Here is a 27692-nt window from a genome sequence, read left to right on the forward strand (position 1 = left end):
AAAATTTTCAGCGAAGATTTGGAACTTTCTTAAACAGTAATCGCGAAATAGGAATGATCCCAGAACGGTTTAGAGTTCCGGATGTAAAATAAATCGAATTTAATTACACGGACCAGCCTCGGAAACGGAAGGGAAAAAATTGGCAATCATATTAACGAATATTACCAAGAACAATATGGGTATATACATGTATACCGGCTGTAGCGTGGGTTCTTCCACCATAAACTCTCTTAATAACCGTGCGGCCGACCGAGATTCATTGGGATTACGACGGAATCCTCTTCCGGCGGAGAATATTCCCCAAGGAGTGCCTTATACCAACTGCGAATCTTTATTCGAGGAGGGATTGTGCATCTGCTCGAAGAAACGTCGATTACGAATTCCTGCGGTGCTTTAACGAAAGTTCGAGGAAATTTTGAAGCGATCTTGAATTTCCGAACGACGGGGCTTGCCGGGTCGATATTGACCTCGTTGACCGACTCGATAAATGAAAACTACCTGGAGGCTCTGACGGGATCGGAGGAAAGTTTGTTCCTCGAGAGAATTCATACACGAGTGAACGAATAACAATAGCAGCTCCCTTTAAAAATCTCTTCGTTCAGCTCACGCGCCATAGGCGAGACACGTTTAAGTCCTAAGCAAAACTTTCCATAAAAGCCACAATAAAATTACCATAAAAATGCCGCAGGTGATGCGCGCCGGCCGAAGTAATGAGAGGGAAAGGGAAAGAAGGTTGAAGGTAACGTATTGATTCTCGCTGAGAATAAGAAAACAAAAAAAAAAAAAAGAAAAGAGGAAGATAAGTACAACAATTTTTCTCCACACTTACAGCCGAGGTGTAAGCACACGGTTCGGTATTTACGGGATGGCCGCTTCTCAGCAATGAATCCAATATGCCGTTTCTCAGATTCGATTTCCCCTCGGGGCGGTCATTCGTTTGTCCCTCGGTCAACTTCCTTTTACCCAGCCAGCTTTTAACCTCTCGCACCCAGCTTTTCACCGGTATGTTTAATTCATAAGCACTAGAACCAGCTCCCTTTTCCCTGAAACGAGGCAGAAAACATATGGGCCGCGGTCTGTCACGCCATGGCAATCCTGATAAGTGGTCATGCATTTATGGAGTGCCGCTGTATACGCCGCTGCTCCACGGAGTCTTGCCCAAGAGATGCTGGGGGCATCGGTGCGAATGGACCTAGCTGCTCTATGTTTTATGGAAGATTTTTTATTCCCCCGCTCTGATTTATACGCACCTAGCCACGAATCGTACGCGCGAGTAAAAATCGGGGCGATCGAAATCTCCAAGCTCGCTCGTCAGGGTCGTAAAGAGATACCTTCTGCACGGTCCTCGACTTACGGTCTTGCGGAATCTCGTCATTCCGAATGTTCGAAACTCCGAACGGTCGCTATTCCGCAGAAGCTTTGGAAAACTAGAGTGTTCCTCGTCCGCTGATCTCAGTTTCGATCTGTCGAGAATTCGACGTCTTTTTATATCGAAACAGAAGTACACGTCATTGGCTCATTTCATCAATCATTTCCCGAAGGTCTGCGTGATTGCGAGCGAATTGCAGCTCAACAGTCGACTGACCCCCTGAACTCTGATCGGTTTGACTTGCAGGGATTTCTCGAGCCTTGCGTGTTACCCGCAATTATATATTTACGAGCCTCATTTGCCTGCATGGGGGATTTGCGAAGGGTGGACGAGCACCAACTAAGTACCGTGGAACGTCTACCTGCCATTACGTACATATCGCTGCACGTCTGGTCGGTCATACCCCTAATCACTTATTCATTCCCACTTGTTGCTTCGCCGCTAAGGGGACGCACCGAAGCCCAGACCCCGCGGTTTAACTCGCCTCGCCTCGCCTCGCCTTCCTGATTCGTGGCACGAGTCGTATCGGTTTCACACCCACCCACCTACACAAGATAAGGACGGCGATATTTCCTCGCGTGATAAATACGGACTCTGCGACTATGGTTTCGGTCAACGTTGACCGTTGAAAATTTACCGACGAATTATCGTTAATTACAAGTGTGTACAAAGGTGAATGACACGAAACGGCACGCCCGGTGTAATTATAACTCAGCGCCGATGACGGGCAGCTGCAGCAAAACACGTATAACCTGAAAGCGATGATGAAATTATCGGCAGATAGCCGCGGCTCGCGGTGAAACTTGTGAATGGGTATTTGCTGAGCCTAGATGTGAAGTGTGGGGGAATAAAAAAATTTAAAAAAAAAAATGCCTTATTGGAGGAGCTGGGATTTGAACCCAGGACTTTCAGCATGCGAAGCAGACACTCTACCACTGAGTTACACCCCCGTTAGAATCACTGGCGAAGAAACGTGGTTTTCACACATGGCTGAGAATCACTGTGGGTGAAAGGTTTCTTTTTTTATCTTTGTTTCTATTTTTACATTCTGTGATTCAACTTTTGACGCAATTGGCTTAATGAAGTAATTCTGAAAAATCGTTCACAAGTAAAAATTATACTATGATCACGGGTGACGTGAAGATACCTGATACCTACTTAGAAATTGGGCAATTGATTTTTCTAACAGGATTCGACGCGACGTTGATGAGTCTATTGTAATAAAAATGACGGGGGAATAAATGGCACGTGTAAAAACAACGTGCCGAGGGAAAGGCGTCAACACGTCAGTTTGTCTAAACTCGATACGCTTCCCACGGTCGACCCGTGTAATAAATAGAATGCTGAAGACGCGGCAAGTGTATTGGGATATGCTGTAAGCCAGGCACACACGTGTAAATAATCACAGATGTTACATGCATCCGCGCAATGTACGCTCATGTAGGTAGACGTATAACATGTGTGTACACGACACACGCGAATTCCCGATCGATTTCCAGATACAGGCTTGTTACTGTCGGATTTATTCCGTGCGAAAAACGAATCTTTTCTTGATCTTATCGTAAAGCTTGGCAACAAACAGAGTGATTTGGAGCCCGAAAACTGTCGAGCGAAGTCTGCATCGATTCTCCGTCTGCGGTACAATCTCACCCGTGTATCCAGTCGAGGTCGATTTTTCTTCTGTAATTTCCTACTTCGACTGTCATATCTATTCCAGAATCGATATTGGATTATTGGAGCGCTAATACCTAGAATTATGTTTCCTTAAGATCATGGGTTCAAAAACGACGTAGAGATCGTGCCGAAGAGGCAATATAAACATAAAGAAACGGCTCTTTAGACGATATATGGTTATCTGATTTTTCTCAAATCTCAAGCCGCTTTTGCTGGCCAGACATCGAAATCCGAAGCCCTTGGGCCCTCCAAGGCGCCAGTGGGTCCGAACAGCCCTTACAATTAGTCTCTTAGCTTATTTAAATAAAATGATCCTTCTTCTCTTTGCATCGATTGATCTTCGTGATGAGTAAAATTAACATTGTATGCTTTCACAGTACCCATAATCCCCGAATTCCTCTACGACATCCGGCACCCGAACGCAACCCTTAGTGAACATCTTGAAGGAGCAACACAGCACACGACAACGACAACGACAACAACCCCGTTTCCTGCACCAAAATGCCAGTGTCCAAATAACGGATCGAACAACGCCCTAGAGTTTCTGGTCACAAGCACGACACCTGCAGATATTATTGGTCAGTAGTAATCGCTTGTATTTCGTTTGCTCATTTGCATCAGAGCTTTTTCATGACCGTGGTCAGTTTAAAAAATATAACGATTACGATGCGCTTGTGATATGTTCTGATTTGTAAATTGCAGGTAACATGACTAACGCGACCTCACTCAAGGACAGAGAGAACGAACAGCGTCACAAGGAACTTCTGGAAGAAACCGTTGCCGTTGGGATGATGTTCGCCTCTAAGGCTTTCGTACAACTCCTTGCTAACCCCATCGTCGGTCCACTCACACACAAGTTAGTGTACACTGTAAAGATCTAATAACATGACTGAGATCTACAAGGTGGCAAGATTTCAATGGCAGTAATTCGCATTACGATAGCCGAGAATTTCCACTTTAGCATTGTTAGTGTTTGTTAATACAGGTTCGGATTGTTGGGTGGGTCAAAATCCAGAAAAACCAGAAAGTCAATTGGTCGAAAACCTGAAGTTTTCGAGATACGAATTTTAAAACAACGAATGATCGGCGTATCGAAGTTGGGATTTTCGATAAATTACCCAGTAGAATAATTGTTTTCCCGAAAGTTCATTTAACCGAACACTCTTTTATCCGAAAAAGTGTTTTCAGAACAGTCGGCATTCCGAATGGCCAAAGCACAGAATGTGGAGATACCGAAAAATGAAAGTGCCGAAATTAAAAATTGAGATCCGCTAATACTTCGAACATCCGCTAAGCCAAAAAAATTATTTCTCGACAATGGAAGTTCAGAAGGAGCAAAATTACGATCCGGAAAATACAGAAAGACCAGAAAATATTTCGGTATAAATCTATGTATATATTTTTACGTTCTCAATTTCTGTTTTTCCACAAGTCGTCTTTTCGTATTTATCGTCTTTCTACGTTTTTAACTGACGGTAGTTCGACTTTCAGGATTTCGTCCCGTCGACTTTTTGGTCTTTCGCATTTTTCTACCCCACGCGAATTAATTTCAACGGGATGTATTCAGATTATTATACTGCTACTCGCATCGTAACAATTATGTAAATTCAGAGTGTTATGTTAAGATCGTTGTATCGTTATCTCTTTTTCAGAATCGGATACAGCATTCCAATGTTCACCGGTTTCATCATCATGTTTCTCTCTACTCTGATATTCGCATTCGGACGAAGTTACAGCGTCCTGTTTTTGGCTCGCGCACTTCAGGGCATAGGTTCATCTTGTTCGAGTGTTTCAGGTAAGCCCATCGCCAGTATAAAATCGGTGTATCAGTTTTTAAACTCCGCAATACTCCATTCGATTTGGAAATGACAATCGACGAAAATCGCTATCTGATGAGTGATGATTGCGTAATTTCCATTCCTACTTCCGCTTCCGTATTGTACGGTATCTGTGGCAAAAGAAGTGCAATTTGATGAGAAATAGAAACAGCTGGATTATCCAGGAATCGATCCCAATGGACGCGTCAATTCTTCGAGACTGGGAAATTCTTAGTTTGCAAAATTTTCCGGATGGAAAACCGACAGGAAGTAGCTTTTAAAATGAGAGGGTAACACTATTGAACTGAAACTCATATCAGAAAAAATTCTCAGGCGGTTTAGAACGTGTAAAAACTCGATTTAAATTGATCAGTGAGACTGAGTGATGGCTACGTGGAAGCCAAACGAACTGAATATGATAGATGATTATATGTATACGAAGTCACCCAGGAACCATCTCTAATGAAGACAATGAAACAGTGGTGCAACTACTGAAAATAAGGTGTGCATCAGTGAGAAGTGTAGCCGTAGTTAAGAAAAAAATCGGTGAAACTAAACGAGCGCAAATCGGCCAAAGGTGGGAATTCAAAACAACACCAGAATGAACGCCGGGAGGTATAAAACTACTGCTGAATAACTACAAACAGGCAGATAATAGATCTATTTCCTGAAAGAACCGAGAAGGTCGTGGCACAAAAATTATGAGATTATCCACAAGTGTATTATGAAACCGGCGATATTCCGCTCGAATTTAAAGAAGACGAGGAAGGGGAAGAGGAGGAAGAAGAAGACGAAGAAAGTGTACCTGAACCAGAGGAAGGTCACCATCATCAAAATGACAACACGGAGCCCTCACCCACCGTACCACCAACACACATAGACATTTCAGCGACTTTCCGTAACAAATTCTACACTATATGGAAAAAACCACTCAACAGGCTCAACGATCCAGAATAAAAACAATTCACGGGTATATTGACAAGGTCTTGAAAGACAAAATCAACTACTTGAAATAAAAACATCACAGAAGATATACAAAAGAAATCTTTGCACGCAGCAATATATGCAGCAGGCATCTTACTCTCATGTAAGAGCAGCATTAACACGCAGCACTAAAAAACTTTGCGTACATGGAAAGAAAGGCACAAAGTCTTGGAAGGCAAATAACCAGGGAATTTCAGTGTTTATGTACAAGACGTTCTCCGCAGCCAGGAAACTACTCGTGGAAAATATCGTCAAATACATGAAGAGTGGCTGATCTACGTGGTACGACTTCTCAAGAGCATACGATTCTGTATACCATTGGCTGCTCAGGAGACTCGTAGACGCGCTCCCAGTCCATCGGAAAGTGAGGAATACGATCAAGAATGAGAAGAGCGTGCTGAAGATGTGCGCGATGACTATCGAGGTAGGCAATAAAAAACGAGGCCCATATACATCCAAAGGGGCGTATACTGCGGAAACACTATGAACCCTCTCCTCGTTGTACTCGAGACAGCCTGTGTAATCGATACCATAAAAAACAATAGGCAAGTCATCAAAACATCGAGAGGGAACCAGGAAATGGCAGCCTTCATGGATGACGTCAAGTGCCACGCCCCATCGAGAAAAGCAGCTGAAGAGATAAACCAATGTGCTGCGAGACGCTGCTAGAGAACTCGGACTTCTCACTCAATGGATGAAAATGCGGAATCTATTCGAGGCAAGAGGCAAATGACAATCAGCAAGAAGAGAATGAGGAGCAGCAACAACCGGACATCCCCTGCGTCCTGAGGATCTAGAAAGGATATAAATAGTGAGGACTCTACCAACTCCAGAGAGACACGCCGATCAACACGGATATTGCGACCGAAAAGATGCACCTCCAAATCAAGAAGATCCTGAGCTCCAAACTTGCGCCAGTACAAAAGATCCAACTCCTCAATTCGACACTCCTCCCTTCGGCGGTATACATCATGGGCAATTTGTATCCTAACGAAAGAAGATCTAAGGCACTGAAAAGATGCTTCCAAGCCGACAGAGATCTGCGGAAATTACTTATTGACAAGCACCTTCTCAACAAAACAACCATGAGAGTAAACGTATACCTACCAACAAACAAGGATGGACTGGGCCTCAACAGAGCTACAGTACATAAGGAAGGATACCTACTTACGCGAGCACGAAGGCAGAAGAGTAACGAGAGCCAGGTACGAGAGACTCGTGCACGCCGAGTGGAGAAATCCGATAACAGACGCTGAATACGTCCTGACCAAATATAAGCTTCAGTGGCCACTGTGGAGAGCCGCAGAATGCGTCACGGATTACAGTCGTATCATGGTCAAAGAAGCCCAAGAAAGCCAACAAGACCTCATGGATGAATGGGCTATATCTATGCACTACTTGAGAATAGTAGAAGAGAAAGCTGAGACCACCACCTTTCCAGCTCTGACCTCCTGGAAGATGGAAGACTGGATAGTCACTGGTATACACGGAGCAACGGAGGAACAAATCAACGACCTTGACGTGAACACGACGAATAGAAGAAGATGTAGATTCGGCCGCCAAACAGACAAAACAGCGTTCACGTCCGGACACGTTTTAATCGTGTTCTGGATGCTCACGAAAATCCTCGAAGCAACAAAAGTGCCAGATGAGATTAAGGCAGAACTGCGATACGGGAGAGCAACAATCTAGGTGAGATTTCAAAGGGAGTAAAGGTACATCAAAGTACGATCAGGGATGAGGATCCAAACTGACCCCAGCGTCTTCCACAACAGACGAGACGTATTGGTAATATTTAAAAGCCCGAATAAAGTATCCGTGTTCGAGATCGCGTATCACACCTCCACAATATCAGACTCCAAAATCGGATAAAAAAGACACGATACGCAAAGAATTCCCAATCCAGTCCAAATGCCCAGTCCAGCTGACTGTGGTAATAAGAGGATCATATGAAGAAATTTTGCAAACGCCACAACACCAGGCGACAGTAAAAAGTTTCAGAGTTGGGATTCTCGGAGAAGAGGCTGAAGACGATGTGGGAGAAGTGCACCACGAGCGCAGCTACGGCATCTGCGGAGATGATCATGCAGAGAATGACGACGCGGAAACCAACGAATTTTAATAACTGAGCATGGAAATATGGTATGGCTCCTTGTAAGGGCCCAGGTAGGTGGTATGTGGTGAATATTACTCAATAAACAATTTTGAACCACCAATGCTGATTCACAGAGCATCGCAGAATTCAATCAAGATGTTCCAGCTGAGTAACTGAGTAAAAAAATGTAAACTGCATCGGCCGGGAATCGAACCCGGGCCGCCCGCGTGGCAGGCGAGCATTCTACCACTGAACCACCGATGCTGATACTCAGATCACCGGAAAATTGACTGAATGTAGAATTTTCCTCCAACCGAGTAACTGAGTATAAAAATGTGAATTGCATCGGCCGGGAATCGAACCCGGGCCGCCCGCGTGGCAGGCGAGCATTCTACCACTGAACCACCGATGCTGATACTCAGATCACCGGAAAATTGACTGAATGTAGAATTTTCCTCCAACCGAGTAACTGAGTATAAAAATGTGAATTGCATCGGCCGGGAATCGAACCCGGGCCGCCCGCGTGGCAGGCGAGCATTCTACCACTGAACCACCTCCAGAACATCCAAACTCAAGAGAAGGTGAACCTAGTTAGATACAGCAAAAACTCAACCATCTACGTCAACGATTCGAACCACACACAAGTACATCGAGACTACAACCTTCTCGAGGCACTCAGCCAAAGGTACAAATGCTCTGCCAAGCTAGGCGTATTAATCTTTGGTGCATTGGGACAGATACTGGAAACGGAACATCTACGGGCAGCATCTAACATCCTGAAAGCCATGGGGGTCCATAACATCGAACGTCTCCTGGAGAAGTGCGGCCTGACAGCAGCCAACGAAACAGCGAAAATCCTGATGCGACGAATGAACCTCAAATAAAAATACCTTAAAGCCTGTGTACTCCTGGGGCGAGTGCTTACAGCGACGACTCGCTACCGAGGATTTAACTCACTCAGCTAAGAACTGTACATTCCTTTTGCCAAGGTCAAGAAATTGCTTCTATTTTCAGAGTCCTCAATAGATATGTAAATACACATGTGCAATAAATATGAACCACCGTTTTTCGAACAGAGAAGAGGTGTCGAATTTTCCGCGGCCAAGAGCTCCCCGATAGGAGCCTATCGGATGGAATTGTCGTACAAACGTGGATTACATACGCGAGTTTGAGTTCGTAAAAGACAATATTTTAACGACATAACACTCGTGGGTGCATTAGGACGCACGTTACAATTCCCTAGTGAAGTGAGTGAAGTGCCATGGCGACCTGGAAACCATGCGAACTTGAGGTGATAGAAGAACACATTCAACAACATCCAGGAATTCAACTCTCCAAGACTACGAGAGAGTATCACGGCTGCTGAAGACCCGATACGCTGCGCAAAGATCAGTAGCTGCAATCAAAAATGAAATAGGCGACATCAAACGATCGCGAACGGAAGAGAGGCGAGTAAACAAAAGACCCCTGGAATGGACCCACGCCGAACTAACGATTCTAGTAAACAGCTATACAAACGCGCAGGGAGAGAGCAAGGTTGCAAAGATCAGGCAAAAATCCACCTCTTTCCAGAGAGATCTCAAAAAGCAATCGCTCAAAAACTGCGCGATGAATTCCCACAAATATACTACCAAACTGGTGAAATCGCGCCAGAGTATAGAGAGATAGCGGAAGAAAGAGGGATCAATGATGAGGGCGACGCCGACAACGAAGCCGAGCCAACCGAACCGGTGGTGGACATTCCTGAGGCGCGAGAACAACAACAGCGAGAAAACATAAACATTGAGCTCACTAACGCTCTCCCCGTAACGCCGACACACATTACCATCTCAGAAACATTTTGAAGTAAATATCGTGCGATCTGGCATCAAGCAAATAAGAGCAAGCGCAAAACCAGGATAAAACCCATGCGCTCTCACATCGACAAAACTCTTACAGAGAAAATCGACTGCATACTGGATGAGCTGATATATGAAATAATAACAGCGCGATCTTCGGAATCGACGCGACAGAAACATCTAAAATCAGCGCTATACGTTGCGGGAGTTACGCTGTCACGAAAGAGCAGAAAGCGAGAGAGAGCCCCACCTGCGTATGTGTACACACAAAGAAAAGCGGAACGGCTGAAGAAACAAATACAACGGTCACGAGACCTGCAAAACATAACATCCCACGGTAGGCTCGATATAAAGGTGAAGAGCCCCGCGCGCTACATACGCAGGTTAAAGATGACCCCGGCTCAGTTCATTCGAATAGGAAGTGAACGCCTACGAGCACTCGAAATGAAAATTGAAGTGCAAAAGGCACAAGCTAAAGCTCTCACCGTCCGGGAAAATTTCGCGGAAAAGCCCTCGACTGACGTCAGCGCACCGCGAGCAGAACAAAAAATGCCAAACCCGGAGGAAACTGTACAGCACTATCGACACGTGTATACCGCATATGAACACGGCAACGACTCGCGTGAGACGCCGATCTTCGATCGCTGGATCGAACGGATGAAAAAGTACAGACGCAACACCGATACAGACACACAGCTCTCCGACATCTATATCCTTGATAAAGCGAGAGAGTCGCTAGCCAAGGCGTACAATTGTCTTGACGAATTATCTTGACCACGTGCTTTGTCGATTGTTGGCTCTTTCCTTTAAACTCCAGGGACTCTTGGATGGCGAGATGGCGGAGAATTAATTTTTGGACTCGTCAGGTGGTCAAATCGATCGGGATATGCCAACGGTATACAGTCCACGTTCCCCTCCCTTTCCTCCTTCTCTGGTTGTTATGGATTGTCACCCAACTGGTCTCTTCAACGTCCCCGGAGAGAAAGAGAAAGAGATCACGTTGTGACCGAAGATCTTCCCCCTTTCGCTGGCCGAGCGAATACCGCGACCGTATCGGCAATCAACACCACTGGGCGCTGCGTCACCTGTCTCCGCTCATCTGACATTTTAGTGGCCTAAGAAGGCCGCGAATATTCAAATTCCGCATCGCCCCTTACAAGCGCTTGTTGATTAACAACATCATGGGATTTATCAAGGGAGAGAAACATCTACGCGAGGGTGACGTGAGAGCGCGTATAATTCTAATATACAAAAGTGAAGACCCTGACCGTCCGATGAACTATCGCCCCATTGCGCTCCTGAACGCAGAGTACAAGATCCTCACAGCAACGATCGCTGCCATCCTGCTGGATCACGTAGCGGATTGGATGATCCCCAAGCAACAACTTGCGAGAAAAAATGTATGGGGCACGGTTCAGGGACTACTCTGGGACAAAGCTTGCACCCAGGTGGCTAAATTATCGAGGGCCACCAATTACTCCGCCTGGACCACCGATGCTGATACTCAGATCACTGGAAAATTCACTGAAGGTAGAATTTTCCTCCAACCGAGTAACTGAGTATAAAAATGTGAATTGCATCGGCCGGGAATCGAACCCGGGCCGCCCGCGTGGCAGGCGAGCATTCTACCACTGAACCACCGATGCTGATACCCAGATTGCCAGATGACGCCATTATCCAGTATCTGCGAGTCTCAACGACGATAATAATCTGCAGTAACATTGGGCTCATTCTTTAATTCCAGGCATGGGCATGCTGGCTGAAAGGTACCAAGACGACAAAGAGCGGGGAAACGCAATGGGCATAGCTCTGGGGGGTCTCGCCCTCGGAGTGCTGATCGGCCCACCCTTCGGCGGCGTGATGTACGAATTTGTCGGAAAGTCTGCCCCGTTTCTCGTCCTCTCTGCACTGGCCCTTGGCGACGGTTGTGAGTTGTCATTTAATGCACAAAATTAACGCAAGACCAATTTTGTATGAATTTTATGATTTCACTATGATGCGGTAATGTAATAATTACTTTACTTACATTAATCGAGATTTCATCAGTGTTGCAGCTCCTTATGCTGCAGCCATCGGTCGTCTACACCGAAGCCGATCCACCATCCCTTAAAGCCCTCGTCACTGACCCTTACATCATTATCGCAGCAGGTGGGTTCTTCGGAATTTATGAGTGAATCGAATGTGCGGAATTTATGTAACTTTTTTACCGCAATGGTTTTTTTCCTTTCCTCTCTAATCGCATAATTAACGTATAAAAGGATTTATGCATTCTTAAACAAACTGCAACTTCACCCAGGTGTAAAAAATAGACAATTTCGAAAATCTCAGAAGAAACGAGAATCAGCATACCTTCAAGAAATTCCAAACTGATATAGAAACCTTTTTGTAAATTCCAGGCGCAATCACATTCGCGAACATGGGTATCGCTATGCTAGAGCCGAGTCTGCCAATATGGATGATGGACACGATGGGAGCGAGTCGTTGGAAACAAGGCGCAACGTTTCTTCCTGCCAGCATAAGTTATCTAATTGGAACTAATCTCTTTGGACCTCTAGCGCATAAAATGGGCAGGTACGTATTTACTTTGCCCCTATCATCTATCAATATTATTGAATTCGATTTGCAGTTTAAAGCCGATGAAAAGTGCTATAAATTAGTCATTTAACGCAGCAGTGACAGGAGCCCGGATAGCTCAGTCGGTAGAGCATCAGACTTTTAATCTGAGGGTCCAGGGTTCAAGTCCCTGTTCGGGCGGTATTTTTTTCTTTTTTTTTATCGTATTACTTTCCAAATTTCATTCTGTTCATCAATTCATTCATCGACTAATCTACATGTAAAATTCATTTAATTATTGTACGTGAAATTTGTAAGATCTATATTTTTATTACATTGTTCATAATTTAATATGTTTGATACAGAATCGTTTACAGGAATTTAAAACTCAGTATTTAAGAAGAGCCTGAAAGTATGTTTTGGTTGAAAATAACAAATACTTTCAGTCTGATATTTGAAATTTTCAACTATTATACTGTTGACCCGTGTTCTTAAATTCTGAAATTGTGCAATTCACTTATCTCTGCGAACCTCGAGAGTTAATCACCTCAGACGACTAATTGTAAACGGTATTCTCGCATCCTTTTATTTCGACCGTTTATTATTTCAGATGGCTCGCCTCAATGATCGGACTCGTTGTTATCGGAGTGTGTTTGATGTGCGTAAGTAAATATCCAAACAATCCTCAATCGTGCTTCGGCAAGAACGAAATAGACGCTAATAGAGAAAGACCGAAAAAAATCGCGATTTTGTTTAACGTCAAAATTCACGTAATATTTCCCGCAGATCCCATTAGCCACGAAAATTGACCATCTGATAGTCCCAAATGCGGGTTTGGGATTCGCTATTGGGATGGTTGACAGCTCGATGATGCCGGAACTCGGCTATCTTGTTGACATCCGGCACTCGGCCGTTTATGGAAGCGTTTACGCTATTGGCGACGTCGCATTTTGCCTGGGATTTGCTATCGGTGAGTTGATTTCGTTCCTTCTTTGTTACACATTGTACATTTTCATTTACGTTACACCAAAGCTAACAGCATCGGTGGTTCAGTGGTAGAATGCTCGCCTGCCACGCGGGCGGCCCGGGTTCGATTCCCGGCCGATGCAATTCTTTTAATCTCCGCTATTTTTTATTCTTTCAACTACAACGATAAGCAATCCATTCCATGTCTGTCTATTTTAAATCCGACATTATACCTTTTTTTTCAAACTTCTATGAATATTTACGTAAAAAGTCAACAGTATTGCCTCGAATAATGTCTAATTATCAATCAATAACGTCTGTATTGAATTTAAAGGCATCCATATTATGCAAAGTGCCAAGTTGAGCTGTCACGGTTCACTTCAGTTAGTTTATCATTCATATCAATTCGTTGAAAGACGCTATCAAGTCCTCTGGTAGCCGTGATCGTCTAGTGGTTAGGACCCTACGTTGTGGCCGTAGTAACCCAGGTTCGAATCCTGGTCACGGCAATGTGAACATCACATTGTCACGGCAGAGGTTTACTTTTTTTTTTCCTATTTCAGACTCATTGCTATTTGTACACTTTTCATTTCATTTCTAATTATCGTTTATCCAATATTATTAATTTTCCAGGACCGGCATTGAGCGGGACGTTAGTAAATACGATAGGATTCGAATGGATGCTGTTCGGTATTGCTATACTGAATTTCTTGTATGCTCCTCTCATGTACTTCCTGCGAGCACCGCCGACGAAAGAAGAAAAGAAGGTAGCTACCGGACTTATAAATTTACAAATTTACTTCCAAAAATGCATGATTTTTATGTTTACCTTCAATTTTATTTAGAGTGTTGGTTTGTCAGTTGGATTTTAAGTTGCTTCAGTTGATGTAACTACATTTCAACTGAGTTCATCGTATTAGTTTATACGCGTCAACGTTTTTATGAAAGAAGTGAGAAAATGACAATAATAATGGAGAAGAAAACGGAGTTCGACATATTTTTACTATCTTATTTTTAATAATGCACTTTACCGAGGCAGTTGACATCATTATATTTTACGTATTTTATTTACATATATCATTATCCGCATACAAGTTTCTGTACGATAATAAAGTGCTTCTAATTTTTATTTCAGTTTGCTTTAATTTATTTATCTTACTCACGTACCTTATCGTCAGGTCAGTACATATGATTGTGATTATCTGTTGTTGTTTTTCTTCTGCCGACTACTGGTATTTAATTAAGACCAATTGATGGTACCGATTATAACAAAAATAAATTACTCACTATTTTGTTTCAGTCTTTAATTATTGGTGAAAAATCTTCCGTACGATACGTAACTTACCAGAACGAAGAGGATGGCGAACAATAGGTTAGTAGTAAATTATTACACGAATATTGATCTTGGTATATGTATTAAGAACCGGCCTCGATCGATTCGACTATGACTGTTATAATTATTTCGTATACATCAACGATGATTTACCGTGAGTTTCATGCACATGGAATGGATATAGGTACGTTGCATATTTATGAAATTAGCAAATTTTTTTTCATTTGATTCGTTTCGTTTGATGTTCATTTCGAAGTCTGATTCGAAAAAAGATTCTATACGCTTTCTCCGCATCAAATTATACCTTCATATTTATATATAATTGATAATAAAGGTTTACATTATATATGCAGTTTCAGCAATTCAAATATTACATGAGTTGTAGTATTGATAAATACTAAAGCTGTAGTTGATTAGATACTTAAGTAGCGGAAATATCCGGGGTAGAATAGCTGTAGACTATAATAATGTGTTTACAATAGTGTAAGTACAATATTCAAAACAAAAACGGTGCAATATATACAAGGCATTATACTCCACGCACGGTTTACTAAATTTTAAGAGAGATGACATTAAAATTTTAGATGACACGATCACGATATACTTGTATTAAAGCATACATGAGATACATAAATTAATAACAATCTATTATAGAGGAAGCTTCTCGTAAAAATAGATTACATATGCATGGGGTAAAAACATATATCGCTGTATATCGTTACGATTTAGAGGGTACATGTGATGAATCGTAGAAAAAAAAACAAGGATTTCAAACTCGAATGTTGTAAAACTCCACAAAAGAAAAAAAAAAAAAAAAGTAAAAAAATTAAAAAATGTTGAAATACAAAAAAAAGACAGCAAATCTTATGCAGTAGTTGAGTAATAATCGTTGTTGTAATTCAAGATTACAATATATACTACTATAATTAAAAATCAGGACGGCAAACATGAAATGGACGTAACCACAAGCAAAATTTATTATTCCGGCACAAATCCTTATGTTTGCTAATTATTTACGAGGTGAAAGTTTTTCGTTTATTCAAAATTTGAAAAGATAAAAGAGGCACCGCCCAGCGTGGATTCCTTGAATGGCTGCAAGGAAACCGGGCGATACACAAGCAGCTGGGTATTATGAAGAGTCCTCAAAATTCTACGATTATAAAATCGTTCGTGTAATTGGTGTGAGAATCAAAATGATAAAAAGATGAAATCGAAAAATACAACCCTCTGAATAAGTGGCAACGAATATTGGATTCGCAAGTGATCCGGAAGCAGCAAGTTCTTATCGGTCATGAGGAATTAATTTTTTCCCTTTTTTTCAATCGCACAGCATGACGAAAAGGCTCGACGAATTTTCGAATATTTCGAGTTTTACGGATGAAGAAGTAATAAAAATGTATTTGCGGCGCAAACTGTCGCGATTGTCAGTGCTAGCTCGACGGGTTTGTGGGAAAGAAAAGATTGCAGGTCTCGGATAAAACGCAATAGTTATGGCTCCGTAGAACGTTCGTAGAAGCAATACATCATATTATACGTAATACTGTATAATACATGAGTATTCGTTAGCTAATACATATATATATCTATATGTATAACTTAGAAAAATTACGATCTCTGTTCAATGTCTGTTCTGTATTTGAGTCATTGAACTTGAATATGATGCAAGACTTACCGCAGTACTTAATTGATTAATTAGATTGCGTTGTTAAGTCCAAGAAGGAAAATTATTGTTTCCCATATAATCGCAGAAAAATTTGTGTCGAGATCCTAAGCTACTACAAGTACCAGTTGCATGCGTTATACCTATATTAAATATTACATATATATATATATGTATACTATAAATGTGTGTATTCATTGAACGTGCAGATTTAGGAATAGAAAGTTGTCTATATAATACACGACAAACATCTCATCTATGATAATATACTCGCGTGTCATAGATATACGTATATATGTTTATGATCGTTCGGTGTGTTAAAAAAAACTATTCTTAGTGCAAAACTGCGCGCTGACATTCCATATATGTAGCTGCACCGTGTATAACGGATGTTTAAATATTTGTCTATGCTTATCCGCGTAATATTATATACAGGTATGTATTCCACGTATAATGAGAATCAAATTATCGTGAATCTGTGTCTACGAGCTTAATAATAATATCTGTGCAAGTCTCGAGTATAACGAAAAGTTATTATGCGTGTTTAAAAGGAATTATTCGTGTTGTGTAGTCACAAGGGGCCAGTCGGAGGGATTAGACAATGTTGAATTACTACACCGGAGACTATCGGCTAGTACGCACATCCGTGTTTGCGCTGCATTCGTTTGGAAAATCAAACGGGGTCGCTTTGCGCGGCTACTCCCAAGTACGATAACGCGAGTCAATTTAGTTCGAGGTTTCGTGGAGCCTGGTCTGATCATCGAAGAAATTTGCATGCACGCTTTTAAAATCCAAAATAGCGAATCATTCGCGCCTGGCACAATGAGCTTGGCTCGGCTCGGAGCGGCTGTTTATTGTATAATTATACCCCGAGGTGATGATGTATTCACAGTAAAGATACTCCGTAGATCGTCTACGTATATATACGTTACCAAATTGATCATACTATATTTTTGACGATGTATCATATAATCAGATCACTGCTGCTGAGATACCTTTAGAAATGTTCTTATCTAAGTATATTCTTCTCCATCTTCTTCTTTCATTTCCGCATTATCTCCACTACTTTTCCATGCGGATACTCGTTCATAAATTATAATTTTTTACAACATGCTTCATCGATACGTAGTGTATTTTCATTTGTACATTGTCCGTGTTTATCGACAAAAATTATGCAAAAATTACGTTTCCAAAGATTTCTTTTAACAATAATTTTTGTCACATTACTGCTACGTTGCGAATGCTTAGTTTATTATACACATATACGTTTATCATTCATTGCTACCTAACGGAAAGGAAGAAATTATATCATTCCGTAAAGTGAATTATATATTATACTGATGCGGCAATAAATTAATATGTTGCCATCGCTAGATATTCGAATTGCCGATGCAATCAAATGGTACAAGGCCCTGTATAGAAAGACGAGTTGTAGCGGGCAGTTGAAAAGACAACGAACGTATTTATATATATATATATAACCCTATACTATGATTTTTAGTGTAACCTAATTGTGTATGCGTGATAAATTATTGTATTTGATCTGGAAAAGAATGTCCTTCATGGGCAGCAGTAGCCAGCGTTATGTTCATTTCCGAGTTATAAGGGTAAAAGAAAAAAAGAAAAAATAATCAAGGAAATAACTAACAAATTTTTGGAGTAACGCGCGTGCACTAGTTGTATAAATAAGTAAAATTAATCATAAATCCGTACGTATAATAGGTACATTATGATACCTGGATATACATACTATAACTGTACTAATAATTAGCGATTAAAAATTTACCCGTTCCGTCGCAGTATGTATGTATTCGCTTCCCGGCGCTGTTAATTATTCTTTCATCTCTTTATGGAACCATCGCATTTTTTTGCGAGGTATACAAGAGAAAATTTAGAATTTAATCATCGAATGTTATGAATTTTTATTTATTTATTTATTTTTTTTCACTCTCTTTTGGAAAAGAAAATTTCCGTATGTCATTTATACCTCGACGTAAATTATGTACATACCACTTGCAATTTTATTGAAATTTACGTTCGGTTACCAATTCATAATGCAGATAGAAATACTCACCAATTGATATTGGACAAACTTTACTAATAATACTCTCGTGATTATCGACGAAGTTGTTTTTTTTTTTTCTTTAATTTTCACCTACTTACGCACATGATAAAGTACAGGATGAATTGTTTGATCATTTTTGATCCCGAGTATTTTTTTCGTTTAATAGAAGTGGAAGTAACTCGTTGAGGGCTGCTATTGTGAACCGACAATAAGCAAAAAAAAAAAAGCACAACTCCTTGTAACTAAAATTTGGGAGGATATTTCGCCACTTTGCTTGAAAAAAAAATGATAATAATGTAATGATTACTTGTTTCAATTGTGACTGTTACACGTTACGCCTGATTTGTTTTATTTTATTCCTCTGTTTGTAATTAGTTTTTCGTTCCAAAGCCGCAAGGCACTTTTGAGTAACCGTCGCCTATCATTTGCCGTAATTCATATCGCGTGAATAAATTATTAATCGTATATTATATTGTAATATTTAACCAGCTGGTGTATGGGTCCGATTTTTGCCTGTGTAATAAATAAAGGCGTGTTCTTAAAAGATTATGTATATTCATCGAATTATTTCGAATCATGTACAGCGTTTAAAATATCATGTCATAATATTCTATTCATGTAGAGCATCGAAAATTACACCAGCTCCGAGCTCTGCCAAATCCGCTTGATGTGAAATTGTTATATTTATTGACAACACCCTTCAAACGATTGGCGATCTCTTATCGTTAAAATTATAATACATGATATTATATTTATAGTAACCAACTACCTTGATAAAACTGTATAACGATGTATAGATATGATGTGTATAATAGATCATTTTACGACGGGTATCACCTTGCATGGGAACTCTATGTATAATGTATATTGTTACCAGTATTATTGTTAGACATTGTTTTCATTCTCATTGTTAGAATAATCATTGTTGCAAGAATATTTATGAATATCGTCTGCTTTGAAATGTTGAAAACTGTAAGCATATTCGTGATATAACGAAATATGCGGCGACACTGTGTACTGGAAATGATGAATGATAAAACTGCAGATCGAAAAATTATATAAAATAAAGTAAAATAATCAGAGCAACTAATCTCTAATCACGTGAATACGATGTGTACCGAAGTTTAATGTATATGTATGTCACGTATGTATATCTACATATATATATGACAAATGTGCTGAAGCAAATAAATCAATATAAACCACACGCGAGGTGATTGCAGTGATTGAAAAACTTTATTCAAACATGCCACGTACAGTATATGAAATTTTCAACAAAATTACATTACTTAATCATTTTGCAGATTTTCACCGGCCACTGTGATCGGCGCATTCAAATAATCCGTCAACTCCGGGGGAATTTCTTCGTACGTCAAATCTCCGTTGGACATTTTCTGAACGTACTCCAACATCTCGATGGTCGAGCTCATCGTCTTTTGAAGCTCGTCTGGAACATCGTTAATTAATTTAAAGCAATGTGTTTTAGGTGCATCCGAACATGCAAATGCAGCTACTGATTCATTTGCCTAGCTGCAGGCGTCAAGTGATAAGTTTCACCGAAAACTCTCGGTTAAATTACCTATTGCTGGATGAGACACCGACGATAAATCGACGGGTGAGACAGGCCCTTTTATGTCGCCAGCTTCTTTCATTAGCAGAAACGTATCCTCGTCTAATGAATGCGCAAAAAAAAAATGATGACGATTTTAAGAATCATGCAGCATCGTTTCTCTCTGAGATAATTATTATTTCCATTTTCGTTCGACATACCGTAGTTCATGTCTCTCAATAAAATCATCCTGTTTCTTTCTGTTATAAAGTTTACGTCTTTGATTCGCTGATTCGTCTTTTCCAACAGTGATCGATTTAGCTCGACGCGTTTTATTAGCGATGCTAATTGAAGCTGAAACATTTCAACATAATTATTTCCCCAACGTTTACACGAATTTTTTTTCAAATACCATTTCTGCGCTGTCACAAATTCTTCCGAGCTACTGAATGCGAACTTTTCACAGTACATTTGAAAACTGAAACGATGATAATCGTGATATAAAAATCGCAAAATCCTAACACCTTACGTCAATATCGGTTGGGTCCAATTCCTGGTCGCAAATACCCTGCGTAGTGAGTTTTCGCTTTTCATTTTGAGGATCGTCGATAATATCGGTAAGGAAAGAAAATGGCTTGGCCGTGTTGGCGTCAATTCGAGCTAGAGTTTTTCTAATATCGTCGGGTGTCATTACGTCGACGTCGTAAATTGTCTTCGCCGGTTTTTTCGTCTGTAAAAGCGTCTCGACGCTTCCTTCACGCTGAATCAACTCGTCGAAAAACTTTTTCTTCTGATTAGATTTAGATTTTTGCCTATGCGAAGTCTCATCGAACTCCCGTTTATCATTCTTGCTCGATATTTCCGAGGATGGCGTTGTCGAACTTTGGTCAATCGACGACGGGTTTTTATTCGCCACTCTCAGTTTTTGATCATCGGTCGCTTTTTTTCGTGTAATTAATTCCAGCGTTACATCAGGCTTCGCTTCCTTAGGGATCGACTTGTTCGCAGATAATTCAGCATCATCGCGTGGAATCAAATTCAGTGCAGAATTCGCGGACCACGATGATCTGTTTTTAGCACTTTTTTCGCTAGGGTTTTCGAAAATTCATAGTTGTCATGCATCAAACGTAATATAATTTCTTATTTAAACTAATGACTTATCTCGCTATAGTGATATCGAACCCACCAATTAACTCTAGTTGCTATCTTAGACACGGGTTTGCTGTTGCTCTTCGTTGTAGCAGATTTCGTTTCTCTCCTGTGAATTTACGAAATAAATAGGTTCATAATGTCAAATGAGCGTTTATTTAACGGCAAATCGCACAATATTCTCGATAGCTCACCACTTGTTCATGATTGCAGACTCGTCTGCAGTAAGTTGAGTGATACGTTAACCTCGCAACAAATTTAGTCAAGAGCTGAACAACTGAACTGCACGGTTGAACGGCTGGCAATGGAACAGGTGAGATCTACAAATTGTTGCTATGGAATACATTATATAAACCTAGCGGATGTTTGGTCAATGTAAGCGACTGCGGGTTGTCGGGTTATACAAGAAAGCAGCCATCTACAGTAATTTACTCATTGAACAAATATCACCTTACGATAGAACGGAAAGATTGTGATAAAAGTTCACGGAGAGGAAAGAATTCTTGAACCAACAAAATAAATTTCGTCGGAGTCCATTTATTACAAAATAGTATTCTTTGTTTGTTCAAAATCCAATAACTTAAATTCAACAATTTCGATAAAATTAGTTTGTCAGAATGATTGAGTCAAGCGAATTCCTTAATTCAAGAAACGCCTTTTTCTTGTCGCGACCGAGTGAAGTATTAATTCGAGTGAACCTTCTGATGTGTTTCCGAAATTGAGTCAACTACACATCATTTCATTTGCAGCTTATGTATTGTGACCCGAAATGGCATGTTCGTTGACAGAAACAATTAGGTACTTGAAATAAAATAAGTACATGATTCTAGTCAACGGCAAATTTACATCGATCGAATACTTTGTTGATCCAAGCGGAGCAATTGTTTGGCATAACTGGTTGATTCAGTTGCACTGCATGATTTGTTCACGAGGTAAGAGAAACACCGCGTGCTTTGAGACAAGTAGAGAATATATTCATCAAAAATATCATTGTACAGACTAGGCCCTACCAGCAGGCCTTCTAGGCCAGCGGCGCGGTGGTGGGGGAAAAATAGCGAGACGCGTGAGGGGCGCGGCTAGTCTTATCACTTCGGCTCTGATCACCAACCAGGCAGGTCGCCCTTCGGCCGTAAAACTTTGTACGGCGCTAATAAATCAAACCGAACAACGTTCCTCGACTACTTCCCGCTCACCTCAACCTTAACAATTAACAATAAATTTGCCGGTTTTAGCCGTTGATTATCGGATTTATATTTTACGATTTTCTCGGGATATACTACACTCCAAATAATTGTCAAGTATATGAAATAGGGGTAAAATTTTCTGATAAATCGATTGCCGTTATTTATTTTCTGGAATATTCTAACGTTGAGAGAAAAACCCAAATTTTGGAAAAAACAACAAATCAATTTCTGAAACATGTCCAAAACATCTCCAAATCGTCCGAAACGTGTTTCTTTACTCAAATAAAGGCATTTTGAATCAATATTAAAGCGAACACGTTGTTATGTAAGTATAGTGTTTACCGCAATTGACAATAACATTTAGTATGAATATTACTTGACTCAAATAATCCTTTCCCTCCGTGTAGATAATACCAAGAACCTATTTCACCTTGTAGTTTTGTTAATATTCTTATAGTGTAGAGGTTATTCTATATGGGTAGGAAAAATGAAAAATTCTTTCCATTTTCATAAGTAACATTTTATTCGAGAAAAAATTTCGGCAGATATCGGCTATAATATAAAACTTTTTATAATAAAAATGTGTACAGAGATTTGAACCGATCGTCGAGCGACTGACTACCTAGTATAATCATAATTAATGTTACTTACGAAAAAAAATAAAAAAATAAAAATCCATATGCACGTGCAGTACGATTTATTCTAACATATTCGAGGCGGCCATCGACATCTGTTTTCCATGTCAAACAAATGGCACACTACACCGGTGGCCCTAAATATGTCAGATTCAATCTATGGCTCTGTACATATGTTATAATTTATCACTTCACCTATAAATATATTGCAGTAAATAAATACTTCATTATATGTTTATTTGTTATTCAACCGCGCAATTGACTAAAACGTAAATAATCCCTCCTATATACTAGGTAACCTATGTCTCCCAATCGTTTCATACTATACGGAATATTGATAATAATTCGTTATAATCTACATTCCGTTATTATGATAGTAATTAGAATAGTAGAATAATCATTGCCGCGAATTACTAGAAATTCGAAATTGAGGGTTGATCAGCCAATTTGTGTACTAACGCAAAATCAGGTGATAGTCCCGGACGAAAGATAAAAACCTTCCAAAGTTAACAGACTAAATTAAACCTTCCAAAGTCAACAAGTAGACTAAATTGTGAACAGTTTTCAGAACGAAAGTAAACGTCTACAGGACACTATATTATAAATTTAAGGAATCGTGGATTACAGAATGGTTTTCTACAATCTCCAGGATCCCAAGGACGGCTGAAAACCGCGTATTTGTTTTAAACTACAATCGTTTTTTTTGAATTGGTAAAAACTTGTTTCTTACCCTTCAATAACTGATTAAGGTGATTGAACGCGAGTTTTAATAACAATTTATATACCTTATATGACTACAGATTATTTAAAAACGACATTTCGCGAGAGTAATCTTCTCGCATTACGTTAATTAACCGTCGGTTATGGGATTATGTATATTGTATTCAAGTATTACAGGGATAATGTTAAGAAATCTGCGAGTAAAAATCGCATTACACACTGTGTTACTTTGATGTAATCAATCATCGGGACTTTGACAGAGGCGCGTAAAATCGTCTTCGGACGATTTTATGGTTATAAATCCCAGAATACGTATAACTATATCCAGTGCAATACAAAGTGATGATGAAGTTGATACAGTTTACAGATTTAGGACCCAATAACGGCTCGTCATACGAATATATAGATTTAATTTAATTATGAGAATGCCACGCGGTTCATTCTGATCGACATTTCCTTGTCAGTGTGTATGTTTATCTTCAAATCGTATTTCGTGAATTTATCTTGCGTGAATTCAGATACGATTTGAGTATAATATGAATGTTAATATTATCGATACGCTAAAGAATCACACGACGTAATTGTGACAACTCAACTAATGCGCTGTTAGAATCGATCCATTAGTATACCATGTCGCAACTAGATTTAATTCACACCTTTGTTTTCTTCCTGTTTTTCGTTTTTCTTTATAATATATAAAACTATTTTACACAAACAAGTGTATAGCTAATAGGTAGCTCAACATCATAGGGACATTCCTTTACCAAAATAAGCGATCTGACGATGTGTTTGTAACAGTGAAAATGGAATACAGTAAAATAAATAACATTATTCGGTTCCGAGGATAACACCAAAAAAAATATAACCGATAACAATGATAACAAAAGTATCCAGTCGTGGTGCATGACTTGATATTCAACTAATGAGTATCGCAATTAGGAACGAAAAATTGACCCGAACAATAATAAAAATAATCTGCGCCAACGAATCAGGCAAACATTGAATTTTTTTTCATCTCTCCCCTTTGTTTTGTGAGTGCAAAAACAAGTTTGTTGAACATGTGCTGATGCAACAACTGAACTTCGTACTCGACAGATGGAATTGATGAAAAACTATTATGCTTGACACGAGTAATTGGCAAAGTTTCGAACAAAGCAAATAATTTTTTGTTCTAAACTTGATCATAGGTTAAGAAAACGAGAAAAACAGAACAAAGCAAATTGAGTTTGGTAAAGGAAATCCCACGGAAATTGATCAAAGTCTTTAGCAGCCTTGTGTACAATACGTGTACATAACTGTTCCGATTAGCCCTTACAGCCATATCAAACGAACAAAACTGATGTATCTGTAAACCTATACATTTAGTAAAATTACTAAGGAGAGAAACATAAAGTATATTCATTACAAATACGATATATCACATCTAACTAGAGTCTAGAAGTATATTAACCTGGCGTCCTCTGGGTTTTGTTCGACCGGGCAGTACGGACATTTCAATCTGGAAACAAATTGATTTCTTTAAAAAGTGACATTGATATCAGTGTGTTATACCGCTACTTTATCCAAATGTCGTACTTATTAGCACTAGTCAATTTGTTGAGGGCGTCTCGTGAAATTACATGACCGCAAACCAACTTCATTGGTGGATTATTTTCGGTACTCTGCTGTCGTAGAATTGGACACGCGAATACAGAGTGATAACGGCTCTGCTTCCCCAAGTCTATTTCGATCTGTTGAGAAACAGGTGAAATTGCCTTATCTTATCTCATATACATCTCGACTTTACACTACACACATATACGTCAACTTACAGGAAGCTCATCCTTTCCATTCCAGATACCAGTCACTTGTCGCTGCTGCATCACTTGTTTGATATTTAAAAGCGCAGGTAAAGCGGTGCATCCTGCATTTATACTGCACAAAAAGGATAATCTTAGAACTGATTGTATGTAGCAGCTTCCACTAGTCTGGTACTGATTTGTTCTTATGATTCATAAATATTAATTTCAGGACTTACCAAACGGAGAGTGGACTGTCGACACTGAGACCCAATAGTGTACACGCCTCTTTAGTAAAAACATCGTGAATATCAAGCCACAGCGTTGGATTTAATAAATGACTATAAGGTGAAGACTGTATTCCATTGGGTAAATACATAAGAGTCCCCATCAGAGACTGAACTTCTTTCTCATATCGTGCAACAAACTGTGTGAGATTTTTTCGGGCATAAAGAATTGCCTCGCCCTGTTTCGCGGGACCTTGTTGGACTAGTCTTATAAAATGTAGTCTGTGCAGCTTGAATTCTAGCGACGAGTTCTGAAACGTAATTACTTTGTCACTTTATTTCTTCCGTAATTAAGCACATATTTCAATCTGTTTTGTTTCTGATATTTCGATTCTTGTTTTGTGCCTGGAAAGACTTTAATACTCGTTTTACCTGAGCGAGAAGTGCCTCGCGGTGATTGCGCGCCCACTCTAAAGCCGGCTCCAAGTTACGTTGCTTCAGACAATCCAAAATGTGGTTCAACTCTGTGAAGGGTTCCTTTCTGCCTTCTTCAGTCCTGATTCCAGCTTCCTGTAAGTGAAACAAAGACGCTGTGTGAAAAATTTCTCATCTATACCTCAAAAAGTAGATGTAAATATGAAATATAACGTACCGACGCGAGTTCATCGGCAATATCCAGCATTCCCTGTCTGTAAAAATGCTGGCAGATAACCTGGTTGAGTAGGTGTGTTTTTTCAGGTCCAGAGAACACATCTTCTCTACTTGTGCTAGCAAAGTCGGCAATGAAATTCCTGTCAATGGCTTTCCCAACTTTTGAAACTGTGCTGTGAAGGTCGCGATGATCTGTCGCTAATCGCTGCACTGTATCCCGGACCTTGGTCATCGCTTGATTTAACACTTGTATTTGACATTGTGTCAATTCGTGATCGGGTGGACCTGATAGTAAAGAATTTTCAAATTTTGTATAAAGTATGGAATTTTAAGAATTATCAATAAGTAAGACACCGAAAAAGAAGTACGATTACTAAATGAAAACATCCTTAATCTATGTTTGTTAAAAGAAAACATTTCACAGCTAGATTTTTCTCCAGCTAAGTTCAACTCGATCGAATTAAATTCGGTTACACCATCTAAGATAATCAAAAAATTTCGAGAATCTACGATTCGTGATTGTAAATTTATGACAGAAGTTGCGTGCGTAGATCAACAACGTCTTTTATTGAGGTTATATCGCAGTTTTTTAATAGCTGCTCGTTGAAATGGCGTTGAATTGGATTGCAAAACTTTCTACTGATCGACCAGAATTGATTGATTGTGTTAATCTGACAATGAAGGAGGGCGACGAACTGAACGTAAGAAAAAGTGGAAATAAACAAAGTGTCGGGAGTGAGATGGCAGTTGGTAACGACGACATGGACGTGAAATAAAACGTTGTTTGATTAAATTATGCTGATAAATCGACGTGAATTTTCGTGGCAAAACAACAAGCCTGATTTTCATTATCGGCGGGTTAAATATGTGCGTTAAATCGGGGTAACGTCTGAAGGAGAATCCTTTGTTTGTATGTTCTAAGGATATGTAAGCCTGCTGTAGGGAGGAAACTCACCGTTTTCGAGCTCTTTTTTAATGGATTCGATGTGATTTATCAAATCCCGTAGCACAGTTTCACCGTGGTCGTCTATCGCACTGAATTTCAACAAAACTTTGGCAACTTCGCGCTCGACAGCATTACAAGCCTCCATTATTGTTTTTCGCATGATGATGCTGCGTCAGTGTGACGTCAAAGGTGCTGCTGCGCGCTGGTTCGCCAATGTAACGCCATCGTCGATTGGACGTGACGTCTGCAGAAGTGAAGGTAGCCGCCAATCGCGAGACAGCGCGCGATTCGCAGTGCTGACCGGTCGCTGTTTGAACGTGACATTTTTACCGATCGAAAAGCGGAAGATTTTTCTGGATCTACCGCGTATTTGGCTACCTGTATCTTTCACACGTGACAATTTTCTTTTTTTAGCTTCATTTTAAGTAAACTTCTCGTAGTCAAAAACGTGAATGGTATTGTAAAAATAGAGTTTCCCAGATACGGTTTACGGTAAAAA

At 40.1% G+C, this 27692-nt stretch overlaps 3 protein-coding genes and 8 non-coding genes across 15 annotated transcripts in view; 4 read left to right on the plus strand and 7 right to left on the minus strand.

The window, feature by feature from the left end:
* Vmat (Vesicular monoamine transporter) overlaps window positions 1-19561 on the plus strand; it is a 31689-nt gene extending 12128 nt beyond the window's left edge. For 3 of the 4 annotated variants that reach the window (XM_069137065.1, XM_046631346.2, XM_046631344.1), the window contains exons 3-12: window positions 3421-3621; window positions 3746-3899; window positions 4696-4838; window positions 11522-11704; window positions 11824-11925; window positions 12174-12348; window positions 12941-12992; window positions 13117-13300; window positions 13930-14063; window positions 14597-19561. In XM_069137065.1, coding sequence (XP_068993166.1) covers window positions 3421-3621; window positions 3746-3899; window positions 4696-4838; window positions 11522-11704; window positions 11824-11925; window positions 12174-12348; window positions 12941-12992; window positions 13117-13300; window positions 13930-14063; window positions 14597-14668 — 1400 coding nt within the window. In that variant the 3' untranslated portion in view covers window positions 14669-19561. Of the gene's footprint in view, window positions 1-3420; window positions 3622-3745; window positions 3900-4695; window positions 4839-11521; window positions 11705-11823; window positions 11926-12173; window positions 12349-12940; window positions 12993-13116; window positions 13301-13929; window positions 14064-14143; window positions 14404-14596 lie in introns of those variants that run through there. The other variant, XM_069137066.1, reaches the window with a different exon arrangement.
* TRNAA-CGC (transfer RNA alanine (anticodon CGC)) lies at window positions 2248-2319 on the minus strand. The gene has a single exon. It is a non-coding gene; the product is annotated as a tRNA-Ala (tRNA).
* TRNAG-GCC (transfer RNA glycine (anticodon GCC)) lies at window positions 8133-8203 on the minus strand. Its single transcript has one exon. It is a non-coding gene; the product is annotated as a tRNA-Gly (tRNA).
* On the minus strand, window positions 8281-8351 carry TRNAG-GCC (transfer RNA glycine (anticodon GCC)). Its single transcript has one exon. It is a non-coding gene; the product is annotated as a tRNA-Gly (tRNA).
* TRNAG-GCC (transfer RNA glycine (anticodon GCC)) lies at window positions 8429-8496 on the minus strand. Its single transcript has one exon. It is a non-coding gene; the product is annotated as a tRNA-Gly (tRNA).
* TRNAG-GCC (transfer RNA glycine (anticodon GCC)) lies at window positions 11353-11423 on the minus strand. Its single transcript has one exon. It is a non-coding gene; the product is annotated as a tRNA-Gly (tRNA).
* Window positions 12459-12531, plus strand: TRNAK-UUU (transfer RNA lysine (anticodon UUU)). The gene has a single exon. It is a non-coding gene; the product is annotated as a tRNA-Lys (tRNA).
* TRNAG-GCC (transfer RNA glycine (anticodon GCC)) lies at window positions 13369-13439 on the plus strand. The gene has a single exon. It is a non-coding gene; the product is annotated as a tRNA-Gly (tRNA).
* Window positions 13734-13805, plus strand: TRNAH-GUG (transfer RNA histidin (anticodon GUG)). The gene has a single exon. It is a non-coding gene; the product is annotated as a tRNA-His (tRNA).
* Window positions 19562-19571: 10 nt separating the features above from the next.
* LOC124222322 (uncharacterized) lies at window positions 19572-21257 on the minus strand. Its single transcript, XM_046633143.1, has 6 exons — window positions 21247-21257; window positions 21090-21161; window positions 20433-20991; window positions 20125-20257; window positions 19934-20026; window positions 19572-19801 (listed from the first exon to the last, which is right to left on the minus strand). The coding sequence occupies exons 1-6, from the start codon at window positions 21255-21257 to the stop codon at window positions 19644-19646; spliced, it is 1026 nt and encodes a 341-aa protein (XP_046489099.1). The 3' UTR covers window positions 19572-19643.
* Window positions 21258-22740: 1483 nt separating this feature from the next.
* On the minus strand, window positions 22741-27362 carry Sou (required for meiotic nuclear division 5 protein souji). 2 transcript variants are annotated; one of them, XM_046633207.1, is made up of 7 exons: window positions 27203-27362; window positions 26249-26532; window positions 26029-26166; window positions 25609-25907; window positions 25403-25505; window positions 25167-25321; window positions 22741-25089 (listed from the first exon to the last, which is right to left on the minus strand). In XM_046633207.1, the coding sequence occupies exons 1-7, from the start codon at window positions 27351-27353 to the stop codon at window positions 25026-25028; spliced, it is 1194 nt and encodes a 397-aa protein (XP_046489163.1). In that variant the 5' UTR covers window positions 27354-27362; the 3' UTR covers window positions 22741-25025. The 2 variants fall into 2 exon arrangements, with proteins under 2 accessions (XP_046489163.1, XP_046489162.1); XM_046633206.2 differs by having other exon boundaries at window positions 22741-25107.
* Between the last annotated feature and the right edge of the window lie 330 nt (window positions 27363-27692).

Source organism: Neodiprion pinetum, chromosome 6 (genome assembly GCF_021155775.2).
Source record: "Neodiprion pinetum isolate iyNeoPine1 chromosome 6, iyNeoPine1.2, whole genome shotgun sequence".
Classification (NCBI taxonomy): domain Eukaryota; kingdom Metazoa; phylum Arthropoda; class Insecta; order Hymenoptera; family Diprionidae; genus Neodiprion; species Neodiprion pinetum.